This window comes from Argiope bruennichi, chromosome 11 (assembly GCF_947563725.1).
Source record: "Argiope bruennichi chromosome 11, qqArgBrue1.1, whole genome shotgun sequence".
In the NCBI taxonomy this organism is placed as follows: Eukaryota; Metazoa; Arthropoda; class Arachnida; order Araneae; family Araneidae; genus Argiope; species Argiope bruennichi.
Window position 1 is genome coordinate 13,758,263 of NC_079161.1, and position 18,844 is coordinate 13,777,106.

Consider the following 18,844-nt stretch of genomic DNA (forward strand, 5'->3'; position numbering starts at 1 on the left):
TAATTAAAAATTAATAAAAGCTATTCTGTGGGTTGACCGTCCGTTACCATTGTGGGTTGTTCAGGTATAGTTCAGAACTTGTCACTTTCCTATTCTCCTGTATACTGACTTTTAATATGATAATGTTTCTAGACTAACATATTGTTTGTAAATTGTGACATGCATGATGAAAGAAAATCGTTATAAAAGATCTTCAGAATAAACTATTGGTCCTAGGACTACAAAATTTAACATGCAACTGTTTCTTGAATAAGACAGAGTTTTTTAAAAATTAGATTTTTAATTAAAAATTAATAAAAGCTATTCTGTGGGTTGACCGTCCGTTACCATTGTGGGTTGTTCAGGTATAGTTCAGAACTTGTCACTTTCCTATTCTCCTGTATACTGACTTTTAATATGATAATGTTTCTAGACTAACATATTGTTTGTAAATTGTGACATGCATGATGAAAGAAAATCGTTATAAAAGATCTTCAGAATAAACTATTGGTCCTAGGACTACAAAATATAACATGCAACTGTTTCTTGAATAAGACAGAGTTTTTTAAAAATTAGATTTTTAATTAAAAATTAATAAAAGCTATTCTGTGGGTTGACCGTCCGTTACCATTGTGGGTTGTTCAGGTATAGTTCAGAACTTGTCCCTTTCCTATTCTCCTGTATACTGACTTTTAATATGATAATGTTTCTAGACTAACATATTGTTTGTAAATTGTGACATGCATGATGAAAGAAAATCGTTATAAAAGATCTTCAGAATAAACTATTGGTCCTAGGACTACAAAATTTAACATGCAACTGTTTCTTGAATAAGACAGAGTTTTTTAAAAATTAGATTTTTAATTAAAAATTAATAAAAGCTATTCTGTGGGTTGACCGTCCGTTACCATTGTGGGTTGTTCAGGTATAGTTCAGAACTTGTCCCTTTCCTATTCTCCTGTATACTGACTTTTAATATGATAATGTTTCTAGACTAACATATTGTTTGTAAATTGTGACATGCATGATGAAAGAAAATCGTTATAAAAGATCTTCAGAATAAACTATTGGTCCTAGGACTACAAAATTTAACATGCAACTGTTTCTTGAATAAGACAGAGTTTTTTAAAAATTAGATTTTTAATTAAAAATTAATAAAAGCTATTCTGTGGGTTGACCGTCCGTTACCATTGTGGGTTGTTCAGGTATAGTTCAAAACTTGTCACTTTCCTATTCTCCTGTATACTGACTTTTAATATGATAATGTTTCTAGACTAACATATTGTTTGTAAATTGTGACATGCATGATGAAAGAAAATCGTTATAAAAGATCTTCAGAATAAACTATTGGTCCTAGGACTACAAAATTTAACATGCAACTGTTTCTTGAATAAGACAGAGTTTTTTAAAAATTAGATTTTTAATTAAAAATTAATAAAAGCTATTCTGTGGGTTGACCGTCCGTTACCATTGTGTGTTGTTCAGGTATAGTTCAAAACTTGTCACTTTCCTATTCTCCTGTATACTGACTTTTAATATGATAATGTTTCTAGACTAACATATTGTTTGTAAATTGTGACATGCATGATGAAAGAAAATCGTTATAAAAGATCTTCAGAATAAACTATTGGTCCTAGGACTACAAAATTTAACATGCAACTGTTTCTTGAATAAGACAGAGTTTTTTAAAAATTAGATTTTTAATTAAAAATTAATAAAAGCTATTCTGTGGGTTGACCGTCCGTTACCATTGTGGGTTGTTCAGGTATAGTTCAAAACTTGTCACTTTCCTATTCTCCTGTATACTGACTTTTAATATGATAATGTTTCTAGACTAACATATTGTTTGTAAATTGTGACATGCATGATGAAAGAAAATCGTTATAAAAGATCTTCAGAATAAACTATTGGTCCTAGGACTACAAAATTTAACATGCAACTGTTTCTTGAATAAGACAGAGTTTTTTAAAAATTAGATTTTTAATTAAAAATTAATAAAAGCTATTCTGTGGGTTGACCGTCCGTTACCATTGTGGGTTGTTCAGGTATAGTTCAAAACTTGTCCCTTTCCTATTCTCCTGTATACTGACTTTTAATATGATAATGTTTCTAGACTAACATATTGTTTGTAAATTGTGACATGCATGATGAAAGAAAATCGTTATAAAAGATCTTCAGAATAAACTATTGGTCCTAGGACTACAAAATTTAACATGCAACTGTTTCTTGAATAAGACAGAGTTTTTTAAAAATTAGATTTTTAATTAAAAATTAATAAAAGCTATTCTGTGGGTTGACCGTCCGTTACCATTGTGGGTTGTTCAGGTATAGTTCAGAACTTGTCCCTTTCCTATTCTCCTGTATACTGACTTTTAATATGATAATGTTTCTAGACTAACATATTGTTTGTAAATTGTGACATGCATGATGAAAGAAAATCGTTATAAAAGATCTTCAGAATAAACTATTGGTCCTAGGACTACAAAATTTAACATGCAACTGTTTCTTGAATAAGACAGAGTTTTTTAAAAATTAGATTTTTAATTAAAAATTAATAAAAGCTATTCTGTGGGTTGACCGTCCGTTACCATTGTGGGTTGTTCAGGTATAGTTCAGAACTTGTCCCTTTCCTATTCTCCTGTATACTGACTTTTAATATGATAATGTTTCTAGACTAACATATTGTTTGTAAATTGTGACATGCATGATGAAAGAAAATCGTTATAAAAGATCTTCAGAATAAACTATTGGTCCTAGGACTACAAAATTTAACATGCAACTGTTTCTTGAATAAGACAGAGTTTTTTAAAAATTAGATTTTTAATTAAAAATTAATAAAAGCTATTCTGTGGGTTGACCGTCCGTTACCATTGTGGGTTGTTCAGGTATAGTTCAGAACTTGTCCCTTTCCTATTCTCCTGTATACTGACTTTTAATATGATAATGTTTCTAGACTAACATATTGTTTGTAAATTGTGACATGCATGATGAAAGAAAATCGTTATAAAAGATCTTCAGAATAAACTATTGGTCCTAGGACTACAAAATTTAACATGCAACTGTTTCTTGAATAAGACAGAGTTTTTTAAAAATTAGATTTTTAATTAAAAATTAATAAAAGCTATTCTGTGGGTTGACCGTCCGTTACCATTGTGGGTTGTTCAGGTATAGTTCAAAACTTGTCACTTTCCTATTCTCCTGTATACTGACTTTTAATATGATAAGGTTTCTAGACTAACATATTGTTTGTAAATTGTGACATGCATGATGAAAGAAAATCGTTATAAAAGATCTTCAGAATAAACTATTGGTCCTAGGACTACAAAATTTAACATGCAACTGTTTCTTGAATAAGACAGAGTTTTTTAAAAATTAGATTTTTAATTAAAAATTAATAAAAGCTATTCTGTGGGTTGACCGTCCGTTACCATTGTGGGTTGTTCAGGTATAGTTCAAAACTTGTCACTTTCCTATTCTCCTGTATACTGACTTTTAATATGATAATGTTTCTAGACTAACATATTGTTTGTAAATTGTGACATGCATGATGAAAGAAAATCGTTATAAAAGATCTTCAGAATAAACTATTGGTCCTAGGACTACAAAATTTAACATGCAACTGTTTCTTGAATAAGACAGAGTTTTTTAAAAATTAGATTTTTAATTAAAAATTAATAAAAGCTATTCTGTGGGTTGACCGTCCGTTACCATTGTGGGTTGTTCAGGTATAGTTCAAAACTTGTCACTTTCCTATTCTCCTGTATACTGACTTTTAATATGATAATGTTTCTAGACTAACATATTGTTTGTAAATTGTGACATGCATGATGAAAGAAAATCGTTATAAAAGATCTTCAGAATAAACTATTGGTCCTAGGACTACAAAATTTAACATGCAACTGTTTCTTGAATAAGACAGAGTTTTTTAAAAATTAGATTTTTAATTAAAAATTAATAAAAGCTATTCTGTGGGTTGACCGTCCGTTACCATTGTGGGTTGTTCAGGTATAGTTCAAAACTTGTCCCTTTCCTATTCTCCTGTATACTGACTTTTAATATGATAATGTTTCTAGACTAACATATTGTTTGTAAATTGTGACATGCATGATGAAAGAAAATCGTTATAAAAGATCTTCAGAATAAACTATTGGTCCTAGGACTACAAAATTTAACATGCAACTGTTTCTTGAATAAGACAGAGTTTTTTAAAAATTAGATTTTTAATTAAAAATTAATAAAAGCTATTCTGTGGGTTGACCGTCCGTTACCATTGTGGGTTGTTCAGGTATAGTTCAAAACTTGTCACTTTCCTATTCTCCTGTATACTGACTTTTAATATGATAATGTTTCTAGACTAACATATTGTTTGTAAATTGTGACATGCATGATGAAAGAAAATCGTTATAAAAGATCTTCAGAATAAACTATTGGTCCTAGGACTACAAAATTTAACATGCAACTGTTTCTTGAATAAGACAGAGTTTTTTAAAAATTAGATTTTTAATTAAAAATTAATAAAAGCTATTCTGTGGGTTGACCGTCCGTTACCATTGTGGGTTGTTCAGGTATAGTTCAAAACTTGTCCCTTTCCTATTCTCCTGTATACTGACTTTTAATATGATAATGTTTCTAGACTAGCGTATTGTTTGTAAATTGTGACATGCATGATGAAAGAAAATCGTTATAAAAGATCTTCAGAATAAACTATTGGTCCTAGGACTACAAAATTTAACATGCAACTGTTTCTTGAATAAGACAGAGTTTTTTAAAAATTAGATTTTTAATTAAAAATTAATAAAAGCTATTCTGTGGGTTGACCGTCCGTTACCATTGTGGGTTGTTCAGGTATAGTTCAAAACTTGTCACTTTCCTATTCTCCTGTATACTGACTTTTAATATGATAATGTTTCTAGACTAACATATTGTTTGTAAATTGTGACATGCATGATGAAAGAAAATCGTTATAAAAGATCTTCAGAATAAACTATTGGTCCTAGGACTACAAAATTTAACATGCAACTGTTTCTTGAATAAGACAGAGTTTTTTAAAAATTAGATTTTTAATTAAAAATTAATAAAAGCTATTCTGTGGGTTGACCGTCCGTTACCATTGTGGGTTGTTCAGGTATAGTTCAGAACTTGTCCCTTTCCTATTCTCCTGTATACTGACTTTTAATATGATAATGTTTCTAGACTAGCGTATTGTTTGTAAATTGTGACATGCATGATGAAAGAAAATCGTTATAAAAGATCTTCAGAATAAACTATTGGTCCTAGGACTACAAAATTTAACATGCAACTGTTTCTTGAATAAGACAGAGTTTTTTAAAAATTAGATTTTTAATTAAAAATTAATAAAAGCTATTCTGTGGGTTGACCGTCCGTTACCATTGTGGGTTGTTCAGGTATAGTTCAAAACTTGTCACTTTCCTATTCTCCTGTATACTGACTTTTAATATGATAATGTTTCTAGACTAACATATTGTTTGTAAATTGTGACATGCATGATGAAAGAAAATCGTTATAAAAGATCTTCAGAATAAACTATTGGTCCTAGGACTACAAAATTTAACATGCAACTGTTTCTTGAATAAGACAGAGTTTTTTAAAAATTAGATTTTTAATTAAAAATTAATAAAAGCTATTCTGTGGGTTGACCGTCCGTTACCATTGTGGGTTATTCAGGTATAGTTCAAAACTTGTCACTTTCCTATTCTCCTGTATACTGACTTTTAATATGATAATGTTTCTAGACTAACATATTGTTTGTAAATTGTGACATGCATGATGAAAGAAAATCGTTATAAAAGATCTTCAGAATAAACTATTGGTCCTAGGACTACAAAATTTAACATGCAACTGTTTCTTGAATAAGACAGAGTTTTTTAAAAATTAGATTTTTAATTAAAAATTAATAAAAGCTATTCTGTGGGTTGACCGTCCGTTACCATTGTGGGTTGTTCAGGTATAGTTCAAAACTTGTCCCTTTCCTATTCTCCTGTATACTGACTTTTAATATGATAATGTTTCTAGACTAACATATTGTTTGTAAATTGTGACATGCATGATGAAAGAAAATCGTTATAAAAGATCTTCAGAATAAACTATTGGTCCTAGGACTACAAAATTTAACATGCAACTGTTTCTTGAATAAGACAGAGTTTTTTAAAAATTAGATTTTTAATTAAAAATTAATAAAAGCTATTCTGTGGGTTGACCGTCCGTTACCATTGTGGGTTGTTCAGGTATAGTTCAAAACTTGTCACTTTCCTATTCTCCTGTATACTGACTTTTAATATGATAATGTTTCTAGACTAACATATTGTTTGTAAATTGTGACATGCATTATGAAAGAAAATCGTTATAAAAGATCTTCAGAATAAACTATTGGTCCTAGGACTACAAAATTTAACATGCAACTGTTTCTTGAATAAGACAGAGTTTTTTAAAAATTAGATTTTTAATTAAAAATTAATAAAAGCTATTCTGTGGGTTGACCGTCCGTTACCATTGTGGGTTGTTCAGGTATAGTTCAAAACTTGTCCCTTTCCTATTCTCCTGTATACTGACTTTTAATATGATAATGTTTCTAGACTAGCGTATTGTTTGTAAATTGTGACATGCATGATGAAAGAAAATCGTTATAAAAGATCTTCAGAATAAACTATTGGTCCTAGGACTACAAAATTTAACATGCAACTGTTTCTTGAATAAGACAGAGTTTTTTAAAAATTAGATTTTTAATTAAAAATTAATAAAAGCTATTCTGTGGGTTGACCGTCCGTTACCATTGTGGGTTGTTCAGGTATAGTTCAAAACTTGTCACTTTCCTATTCTCCTGTATACTGACTTTTAATATGATAATGTTTCTAGACTAACATATTGTTTGTAAATTGTGACATGCATGATGAAAGAAAATCGTTATAAAAGATCTTCAGAATAAACTATTGGTCCTAGGACTACAAAATTTAACATGCAACTGTTTCTTGAATAAGACAGAGTTTTTTAAAAATTAGATTTTTAATTAAAAATTAATAAAAGCTATTCTGTGGGTTGACCGTCCGTTACCATTGTGGGTTGTTCAGGTATAGTTCAGAACTTGTCCCTTTCCTATTCTCCTGTATACTGACTTTTAATATGATAATGTTTCTAGACTAGCGTATTGTTTGTAAATTGTGACATGCATGATGAAAGAAAATCGTTATAAAAGATCTTCAGAATAAACTATTGGTCCTAGGACTACAAAATTTAACATGCAACTGTTTCTTGAATAAGACAGAGTTTTTTAAAAATTAGATTTTTAATTAAAAATTAATAAAAGCTATTCTGTGGGTTGACCGTCCGTTACCATTGTGGGTTGTTCAGGTATAGTTCAGAACTTGTCCCTTTCCTATTCTCCTGTATACTGACTTTTAATATGATAATGTTTCTAGACTAACATATTGTTTGTAAATTGTGACATGCATGATGAAAGAAAATCGTTATAAAAGATCTTCAGAATAAACTATTGGTCCTAGGACTACAAAATTTAACATGCAACTGTTTCTTGAATAAGACAGAGTTTTTTAAAAATTAGATTTTTAATTAAAAATTAATAAAAGCTATTCTGTGGGTTGACCGTCCGTTACCATTGTGGGTTATTCAGGTATAGTTCAAAACTTGTCACTTTCCTATTCTCCTGTATACTGACTTTTAATATGATAATGTTTCTAGACTAACATATTGTTTGTAAATTGTGACATGCATGATGAAAGAAAATCGTTATAAAAGATCTTCAGAATAAACTATTGGTCCTAGGACTACAAAATTTAACATGCAACTGTTTCTTGAATAAGACAGAGTTTTTTAAAAATTAGATTTTTAATTAAAAATTAATAAAAGCTATTCTGTGGGTTGACCGTCCGTTACCATTGTGGGTTGTTCAGGTATAGTTCAAAACTTGTCCCTTTCCTATTCTCCTGTATACTGACTTTTAATATGATAATGTTTCTAGACTAACATATTGTTTGTAAATTGTGACATGCATGATGAAAGAAAATCGTTATAAAAGATCTTCAGAATAAACTATTGGTCCTAGGACTACAAAATTTAACATGCAACTGTTTCTTGAATAAGACAGAGTTTTTTAAAAATTAGATTTTTAATTAAAAATTAATAAAAGCTATTCTGTGGGTTGACCGTCCGTTACCATTGTGGGTTGTTCAGGTATAGTTCAAAACTTGTCACTTTCCTATTCTCCTGTATACTGACTTTTAATATGATAATGTTTCTAGACTAACATATTGTTTGTAAATTGTGACATGCATGATGAAAGAAAATCGTTATAAAAGATCTTCAGAATAAACTATTGGTCCTAGGACTACAAAATTTAACATGCAACTGTTTCTTGAATAAGACAGAGTTTTTTAAAAATTAGATTTTTAATTAAAAATTAATAAAAGCTATTCTGTGGGTTGACCGTCCGTTACCATTGTGGGTTGTTCAGGTATAGTTCAAAACTTGTCCCTTTCCTATTCTCCTGTATACTGACTTTTAATATGATAATGTTTCTAGACTAGCGTATTGTTTGTAAATTGTGACATGCATGATGAAAGAAAATCGTTATAAAAGATCTTCAGAATAAACTATTGGTCCTAGGACTACAAAATTTAACATGCAACTGTTTCTTGAATAAGACAGAGTTTTTTAAAAATTAGATTTTTAATTAAAAATTAATAAAAGCTATTCTGTGGGTTGACCGTCCGTTACCATTGTGGGTTGTTCAGGTATAGTTCAAAACTTGTCACTTTCCTATTCTCCTGTATACTGACTTTTAATATGATAATGTTTCTAGACTAACATATTGTTTGTAAATTGTGACATGCATGATGAAAGAAAATCGTTATAAAAGATCTTCAGAATAAACTATTGGTCCTAGGACTACAAAATTTAACATGCAACTGTTTCTTGAATAAGACAGAGTTTTTTAAAAATTAGATTTTTAATTAAAAATTAATAAAAGCTATTCTGTGGGTTGACCGTCCGTTACCATTGTGGGTTGTTCAGGTATAGTTCAGAACTTGTCCCTTTCCTATTCTCCTGTATACTGACTTTTAATATGATAATGTTTCTAGACTAGCGTATTGTTTGTAAATTGTGACATGCATGATGAAAGAAAATCGTTATAAAAGATCTTCAGAATAAACTATTGGTCCTAGGACTACAAAATTTAACATGCAACTGTTTCTTGAATAATACAGAGTTTTTTAAAAATTAGATTTTTAATTAAAAATTAATAAAAGCTATTCTGTGGGTTGACCGTCCGTTACCATTGTGGGTTGTTCAGGTATAGTTCAGAACTTGTCCCTTTCCTATTCTCCTGTATACTGACTTTTAATATGATAATGTTTCTAGACTAACATATTGTTTGTAAATTGTGACATGCATGATGAAAGAAAATCGTTATAAAAGATCTTCAGAATAAACTATTGGTCCTAGGACTACAAAATTTAACATGCAACTGTTTCTTGAATAAGACAGAGTTTTTTAAAAATTAGATTTTTAATTAAAAATTAATAAAAGCTATTCTGTGGGTTGACCGTCCGTTACCATTGTGGGTTGTTCAGGTATAGTTCAAAACTTGTCCCTTTCCTATTCTCCTGTATACTGACTTTTAATATGATAATGTTTCTAGACTAACATATTGTTTGTAAATTGTGACATGCATGATGAAAGAAAATCGTTATAAAAGATCTTCAGAATAAACTATTGGTCCTAGGACTACAAAATTTAACATGCAACTGTTTCTTGAATAAGACAGAGTTTTTTAAAAATTAGATTTTTAATTAAAAATTAATAAAAGCTATTCTGTGGGTTGACCGTCCGTTACCATTGTGGGTTGTTCAGGTATAGTTCAGAACTTGTCCCTTTCCTATTCTCCTGTATACTGACTTTTAATATGATAATGTTTCTAGACTAGCGTATTGTTTGTAAATTGTGACATGCATGATGAAAGAAAATCGTTATAAAAGATCTTCAGAATAAACTATTGGTCCTAGGACTACAAAATTTAACATGCAACTGTTTCTTGAATAATACAGAGTTTTTTAAAAATTAGATTTTTAATTAAAAATTAATAAAAGCTATTCTGTGGGTTGACCGTCCGTTACCATTGTGGGTTGTTCAGGTATAGTTCAGAACTTGTCCCTTTCCTATTCTCCTGTATACTGACTTTTAATATGATAATGTTTCTAGACTAACATATTGTTTGTAAATTGTGACATGCATGATGAAAGAAAATCGTTATAAAAGATCTTCAGAATAAACTATTGGTCCTAGGACTACAAAATTTAACATGCAACTGTTTCTTGAATAAGACAGAGTTTTTTAAAAATTAGATTTTTAATTAAAAATTAATAAAAGCTATTCTGTGGGTTGACCGTCCGTTACCATTGTGGGTTGTTCAGGTATAGTTCAAAACTTGTCCCTTTCCTATTCTCCTGTATACTGACTTTTAATATGATAATGTTTCTAGACTAACATATTGTTTGTAAATTGTGACATGCATGATGAAAGAAAATCGTTATAAAAGATCTTCAGAATAAACTATTGGTCCTAGGACTACAAAATTTAACATGCACATTTTTCTTGATTAAAAAAAAGTTTTTTTAAAATTAGATTTTTAATTAAAAATTTATAAAAGCTTAATAATATATCTTAATATATATCTTTATAAAGCATATTTCACACAGAGTTCATTTTTACATCACCTTAAAATTCAAAAATTAAGTGTTAAATGTAATTAAAATATTTTCATAAAGTTCATGTTTTCACTTACACGAAATGCACATAGCTAAATTATTTCAGCCATCGAAGAATTCGAATGCGAGATCTTAACAAATTTCTACGCTTCAGACTACACTGAGTGCTATCCCGTGAACGCTATCAACTCGAACATGCTTTGAGCTAGATGGATGAAATTTGGTATGTAGAACATCGAATTTGCTGATATCTAACAAACAAAAATCGAAATCTATTCTGAAGAAATCAGTTTGGCTGGTTGAATGCAAACGAAGACGGTAACATCAAATCGCAAAGAGCTAGATGGGTAAAATTTGCTATACAATTTTAGCATCTAAAATGAGTATCTACTTCAATTTTTGAACCCAGCTGATATGTACAGCTCCATGTTTGGAACCGCTGTAACTCAAACTCAAAGACTTATATAAATATATCATCAAAGACTTATATATTTTGTTAATAAAATTCAAATTCTACGGCACGCTTTGTTTTCAGTTGGCCAATAAAGAGGAATCCAAAATGCATGCTCAATATTTTTTCATTTTTTTACGAAGCAGAAAGTGCTCATTGGCTATGAAAATAAATGTCTGAACACTTTGGGCTTTCACAACCGCGCTCGAAGAGCTTTCTTGCGGTTGGTTGGCTGAGTTTTCTAACGCAAGGGCTATCCTTGGCGATACTGCGCCAAACATATGGTTTGATTTTTTTTATGCGGAGTGAAAAGGATAAAACTTTTATCATTGAAAACGAAATCTATGTTTCTGAGAGACTACTCCTTATGGTTTTCTTTAACCCTTTAAAAGGCCATTTCTTTCTAGTCACATTATGTTAAAATATTTTTAGGCTTGAAATTAGAATAAGAAAAGGGATTCATTTAACTTATTAGATAAATTTTATTTGATTCATTCATTAATTTAGTTAATTAATAATTAAGTAACAAATCAAGACACGTCATTTTGTGTAAGATAAAGAACTAAAGCATCTAAGTTTCTGTCTTTCTAAAAAAATGTGTCAGAACTGATGCCAACCTACATAAATTCATACAAAGATTGATAAATTTGGTGGGAAGCATACTTCCCACGGCCTTAGAAAGGGTTAATTTAAAGAATTTTAAAAGTATGTTGACTGTATCTTACAAAAGTATATTTTATTCTTTTCATTTCATTGGTTAAAAGGTTACCATTAACTATGTACATTTTATCATTATTGTTTGTAATTTATCATTATATATTTTATTTTTAAAAATAACCTCTTCAATCTGGATGTCACTGTTAGGATTCGAAAGGCACCACTTGTTAAAATCTGTCCTTCTTCAATCGAAATAATTATATAAAATATAATTATTCCGATACTAAATAGATAATTATATATATATACTAAATAGATAATTATAACTTCAATTAATTTGCTGATAAATCGTAGGTATCATAGGTAAGTTTCCTATAAAAAATGCAAAATTTCGTTAAAAAAACTATCTTTTAGGGCTATGTAAGCTTGTCTTTTATCTAGGGAGGATGATATAAAGAAAGGTTATGTTTTAATAAATATTAAAACATAATTATTAAAACATAATTGTGGTATAAGTTTGAACTAGAGTTACATTATTATGGAATAATGCTAAAACATTATTGGGGAATAATGTTTGAACTAGAGTTACATTATTATGGAATAATGCTAAAACATTATTGTGGAATAATGCTAAAACATTATTGGGGAATAATGTTTGAACTAGAGTTACATTATTGTTGAATAATGTTAAAATATTACTATGGAATAATGTTTGAACTAGAGTTACATTATTGTTGAATAATGTTAAAATATTACTATGGAATAATGTTTCAAATAGAGTTACATTATTGTGCAATAATGTTTGAACTAGAGTTGCATTATTGTTGAATAATGTTAAAATATTACTATGGAATAATGTTTGAACTAGAGTTACATTATTGTTGAATAATGTTAAAACATTATTATTGAATAATGTTTCAAATAGAGTTACATTACTGTGGAATAATGTTTGAACTAGAGTTACGTTATTATTGATAGTTTAGTTTAGTTTAGTTTAGTTATATTAACGTCCCGTTTGAAGCAACACTAGGGCTATTTTGGGACGGACCTCGTAATTTTGAACGGCGGTCAGATGACGAGGACGACACCTGAGCTGGCACCCTCCTTTCCACAAAACAGACCACACCAGCGGGAGGACGTTTGGTCAGGACGGATTTAACGTGCAACAGACCCCCTTATACGACGGTTCTTCGGTGGAATCGGGTCTCGAACCTGGAACCGAGCCGAGACCTTACCACCAGGCCACCTCGGCCCCTACGTTATTTTTGAATAATGTTAAAGCATTATTGTGGAATAATATTTGTACTAGAGTTTCAAATCTCATGAAAATACTCTCTCGGAGACTTTTATTTCTTGTCTTTTGCCAATACCTGAAGTGGTTTCGACATATTTACAGTAAATAAATAAACAAATGCGAATTTAAAATTCAAATGGAACACTCTACATTTGTTAGTCAATGCAAGAGTTGAAAAGGAGAAAAAAAGCTTTATTTTGGCGCCGTGTTTCCCAGCCTTGTGTACCGAACGCATGAATAATAATCAGGCCCGTGATTGTGTGTCGAAAATCATTATTGTCAACCTCCTAATTATTCGATGGGTGTGGCGGCTGTTGTTGAAAAACTAATCACTCCCCTCTGCTCTATTTTTGTACACTGTTCCTGCATAAATCAGTGTTGCTCCGTCGCAGAGCCCATTAATCACGGAAGTTTCGTATCAACGTAGATGATTGGTGGATACGACAAATATGGAAACTGCCGTAATTATTTGATTATTTATTGCTTTAAATAGAATATGTAGAGTTTGGAGGTAATCGTAGAAGTGTTGGCGGAGGCGAATGCTATTCATTTACATTGTGATGTCATTGCGGATGAATTACTACATAAATTTCATTCTCCAAATCCGAACATTGTTTCGATAAAGACGATAGTTAACTCCTCAGTAACTTCAATAGTTCTAATTTTTGTTCGCTTCGAAAGATAAAGGATTTAGAAAAATGAAACAGTTTTAGCAAATTTGAGTCTCTTTTTTTCCCCTCGCTATATATTCTTATTGGACTCCCTCGTCATCTGACCGTAGTTCAAAGTTAAGACGTCCGTTCCAAAATAGTCCTAGTATTGCTTTAAAACGAGGCGTAAACGAAGCTAAAACTCTGATTGGACCCCAGAACTGCGTATGTGAATTGAATAACGAACATCCGAGTGCTTTTTTATACCCTCGGACTTAGGGTACATTCATTATGGTTTTTAATTTCCTTTAATCTGTTTTATTTTAATTCAAAAGTACTTCAGAATGAATCTGAAAGATCGATTCATTAACAATGTTTAATTTTAAATGCATCAAACATTAAGAAAATAAACAGAATCGTTTGAAATAATCAGCCGAAAAATGTTACCCCTAGCCTTATTAGTGTGGGGGAAAAAACTGAAGACTTACTCATTTGGCGGTGGGGAAAATGAAAAGATTTTTTTGGCGGGAAAGTTAGTTTTTAATTAATAATTAAAATTCTAATTAAAAATTCATAAAGGGACCCCGGATGCACATTCCCGACCTCCAAGGTATACATGTACCAAATTTGGTAGATGTAGGTCAAACGGTCTGGCCTGTCGAGCTCCAACACACACACACACACACACATTGAGATTTATATAAGTATAGATTTACATGAATCTTAAAAAAGTGAGGAACACTTTCTCTTCATTAAATATAGCATCTTGATGTTCACTTTAAATTCCAAAGCCACTTGCACACTGTTGTACGCCTAAACTTTGCCTCCTGTAAATGTAGATGATAAGAAATTTTAAAAATTAAATTTTTATGTGCCCAAAATAAGTGTCAGTTGGTAAAATGTTTTTCTTGCATTCTTCGATGCACACTTGACACTTTTATTTTTAAAAAATTTGCAAGAGATATTAAAAGGAAAATTTATTAGCTTAAATCACTTTTTCATTTCTTGCATGGATTTTAAACAAATCTTTCGTTGCACATTCCAGGTGATATACATATTCCTATAAATTATTAAAAGAAAGGAATCTGAAAATAATTATACATTTATTAACTCTTATTAAGTTTTAAAACTTGGTCAAATGGTACAGTAATTGTTTATGAAACTTGTTCTAAATGAATGTCTTCGACACATTTAAAAATGTATTTTCTTAACAATAAATGTAAACACATTAAATTACTTACAATTAATGTTCATTATAATTGATTAGAATATATATATATATCAACATCTCAAAACGTTCCTCGTTCCTGAAATAGGCCATTTTTGTAAAGCCTAATATCTTGCATACAGCTGCGAGCAAAGAATTGTACTTTTTTTCATTTATTTATTTTGTTTGAAAGTGTACTATCTCTTAAATTATCTATTTCTCAAGTTTCTCTGCTTTGATAAGTTGGAGCTGCAATTGTTGGCTATCAAAGAGGGCAACAATGTGCATTAAATCTGATTATTAAATGCTATAATACTAAGTAAAATATTTACATACAACAGTTTTTATTTATTAAATAAATTTTCATATCTAAAACAAACATTTTTATCTGAATTTCTAATAATTTCTTTTAAATAAAGAATTATATGTCTACAAATTTTTTGATAGGACAGGTTTTGTGGATACAGATGAATTGAAGAGAAACATTTTACTATCTGACACTTTCAGACTATGGAAGTCATTTAAAATGAAGGATCTCTTTTTTTTTCAACCTTCTTCTAGCATTTTCCTAGAATGTTTAACTTAATGTAATAAAATTCGGGATTTAATATTATATTTAGGTGCAATATTTAGGAAAATATACATTTGTTCAACTTTTTTGAGACATCCTGTATATATTAAATAAATTTTATTATATAGGCCGAATGATAACTATTTTCTTGATCATATTTTAATTTTTTTAATATTTTTTTTTATTTTAATGTGTAAAGTTATTTCCATTTTCTTTTTTAAAAATGTGTTGTTCTATTTTCATCTTAATCGTAAAGAGGGCTAATCTTTTCTTATACTATTAATACTTGTTTTTTTATTTGTTTGTTTGTTCTCTTCATTTTATAATTTCACAATTTTTAGATTTTTATCTCGTTCATGTATCATTCAAAGTCAATATATTATTAAAATATTTTGTTTTCATCTGTATTTTCTTTACAGTGTAATAAGTCAATGTATGACTATTATTGTGTAATCCTTAATAACACCGATGTTTCTTCTCCCATTTATTTTCATTGTAATGTCAAATGGCATAAAGCAATCAAATGTTCAATTTTAAAAGTTCAAAAATCACTTGATTATCTATTTTATATATCATTACCACATTTACTGTCCACGAACGTGTTTAATTTAAATAAGAACTTTGGAATTTCGTTCCATAAATATATTCTTAAAGAAATGAGTTGCAGCTTGAAAAAAAATAGTATTATTTTATGCAAATCATAACAAATTTACATCAAAACTATAATTTATATCAAATTGAATCGTTTTGGCCTATTGCAGAAGTGTACCGGAGAATTGTGGAGTACGGAATATTTCCCCCATAATTTGAAATGACATGTCTTCTTTAATTCCAAGTTGTTGGATTATTTTCGCCAAAGCGTTAACATCTCCCTGACAACCGTCAAATTTCTTCTTCTTTTTGTCTTTTTAAATTATAGTGATGGTATTTCTGGTGTACGTACACACTTGAAGATTTTTTTTTTAAATTTTAATTTTAAAAATCCAGTTTTTTCACAATCGGTTATTAATATATGTTTAAACTCATTTCAGTGAAAAAAAACCATATAACACTAATTATTAATTAATTAAATAATATTTAATGAGCTAATTAGCCTATTTTTTGAAACATGATATCTTAAATTCTAATTTGTACAGACCCACAATTCTACTTGGAAAATATGCCTAATATTAGTCTTCATGTTGTCTGCCTCAAACAAGTTATAAAAGTGTATAGTTTTTTTACACAATTTTTTCATCACCGATGAATAGAAAAAGCGAGATTTTTTTCTATAATTTTAACGTTTAAACAGCTATTAAAAATTTATTTCTATAAATATAACTTTGATTGAGGCACAAAACATCCACTATTTCATACAGATTATTTTGATATATAAATAACTGTATTTGGTTAATTTTTTTGTTGAGTTATGATTGTTTGAATGAAGCAACATAGTGGAAAAATATCATTCGTCATAAAATGAATTTTAAAAACACCATAACTAGAGTTTTTAATGAAAGCACCTCAAGAAAAATAACTATAACTCGAGAAATATTTCGAATACTGAAAACATTTTGGTATCGTTTGAAAACTAAAGGATCAGAGAACATTATTAAGCAATAAAAAAATATTCGATATTTTGAACTATTTTCGAAGTTTCAAGTGTGTACATACACCTTAATTCATTTGTATCTGTGCTGACATGTTGAAAAAATACTCCCTCGCACCACGCTTGAAACCATGTCACTTATGCATCACATGTTTTTTTATCTGATTCAATAAAATAAATTCTACAGTCCGCTACTAATTTGAAAGAATAACTTTAACGAATACAAATATTTTATATTTTACTGTTACTAATTTGTCATATTTCAATCAATACTAATATTTAATATTTTACTATTAGTAATTTATCATATTTTTACAAACCCTTTTCTATTTTGCAGGTGTCACTATCTGTAATTAGTTTACTAGAGGCCTTACTAATTGCTTATTTAGGGTATAAGGTAAGAATATATTCCATTATATTTTATTGTTACTCAGTATAATTTATTCAATTCAAAATTTATATATTGAATGTGCGTTTTTTTCTCGGAATATTTGAAAATGAAATGTTCGTGATATTTTTTTTTAATTTCTAAAGGCAAATTTGTAAAAAATTTCTCATTTATTTAATTTTTTAACTCTTTTTAACTAAAGCATTCATAATTAAAAAAATTTAAAGCAAATGTTTGAATTGGCTTTAAATTGCGAATTTCCTCTTACAATTTTAAGACACAAGATGTTAAATATTCAAACTGATTTTGAATTCATTAACAAGCTATTAAAGCATTTAATCAAAAACAATTAAAATTAAATCTATCATAAACAAATTTATTTAGATGTATGGGCTTTCAAAATTGGATATTTATTTTTTGCGTCAATTTCTAAGTTCATATAGAATATCTGAAAACTCTTGAAATACATTTAAATGGGTGACAGAGCAAATCTGAAGAAACTCTAACGACTAAACAATACATTAATACAAGTGTTTAAATGCTGGATCTGCTTCTTGTATTCTTAAACTTTTTCTTTTTTTTAAAGAAATTATTATGCTAATGAAATGACAATATAACAGTTCTCTTTTTGTAATACAGCTAACTGCAGTGCATTAAAATAATGTTGGATATTCAATGAAGAAGTGCATTAAAATAATATTGGATATTCAATGAAGATGTGCATTAAAATAATATTGGATATTCAATGAAGAAGTGCATTAAAATAATATTGGATATTCAATGAAGATGTGCATTAAAATAATATTGGATATTCAATGAAGAAGTGCATTAAAATAATATTGGATATTCAATGAAGATGTGCATTAAAATAATATTGGATATTCAATGAAGAAGTGCATTAAAATAATATTGGATATTCAATGAAGAAGTGCATTAAAATAATATTGGATATTCAATGAAGATGTGCATTAAAATAATATTGGATATTCAATGAAGAAGTGCATTAAAATAATATTGGATATTCAATGAAGAAGTGCATTAAAATAATATTGGATATTCAATGAAGATGTGCATTAAAATAATATTGGATATTCAATGAAGATGTGCATTAAAATAATATTGGATATTCAATGAAGAAGTGCATTAAAATAATATTGGATATTCAATGAAGAAGTGCATTAAAATAATGTTGGATATTCAATGAAGATGTGCATTAAAATAATGTTGGATATTCAATGAAGAAGTGCATTAAAATAATATTGGATATTCAATGAAGATGTGCATTAAAATAATATTGGATATTCAATGAAGATGTGCATT

General features: G+C 29.1%; 1 protein-coding gene across 1 annotated transcript in view; it reads left to right on the forward strand.

The window, feature by feature from the left end:
• Positions 1-18,844, forward strand: part of LOC129957325 (potassium channel subfamily T member 2-like) — a gene marked incomplete at its 5' end in the record, with an annotated part of 365,616 nt that overhangs the window by 232,759 nt on the left and 114,013 nt on the right. The window contains one exon of the mRNA XM_056069596.1: positions 17,474-17,533. Within this exon, the coding sequence (XP_055925571.1) occupies positions 17,474-17,533 (60 nt within the window). The remainder of the gene's footprint in view (positions 1-17,473; positions 17,534-18,844) is intronic.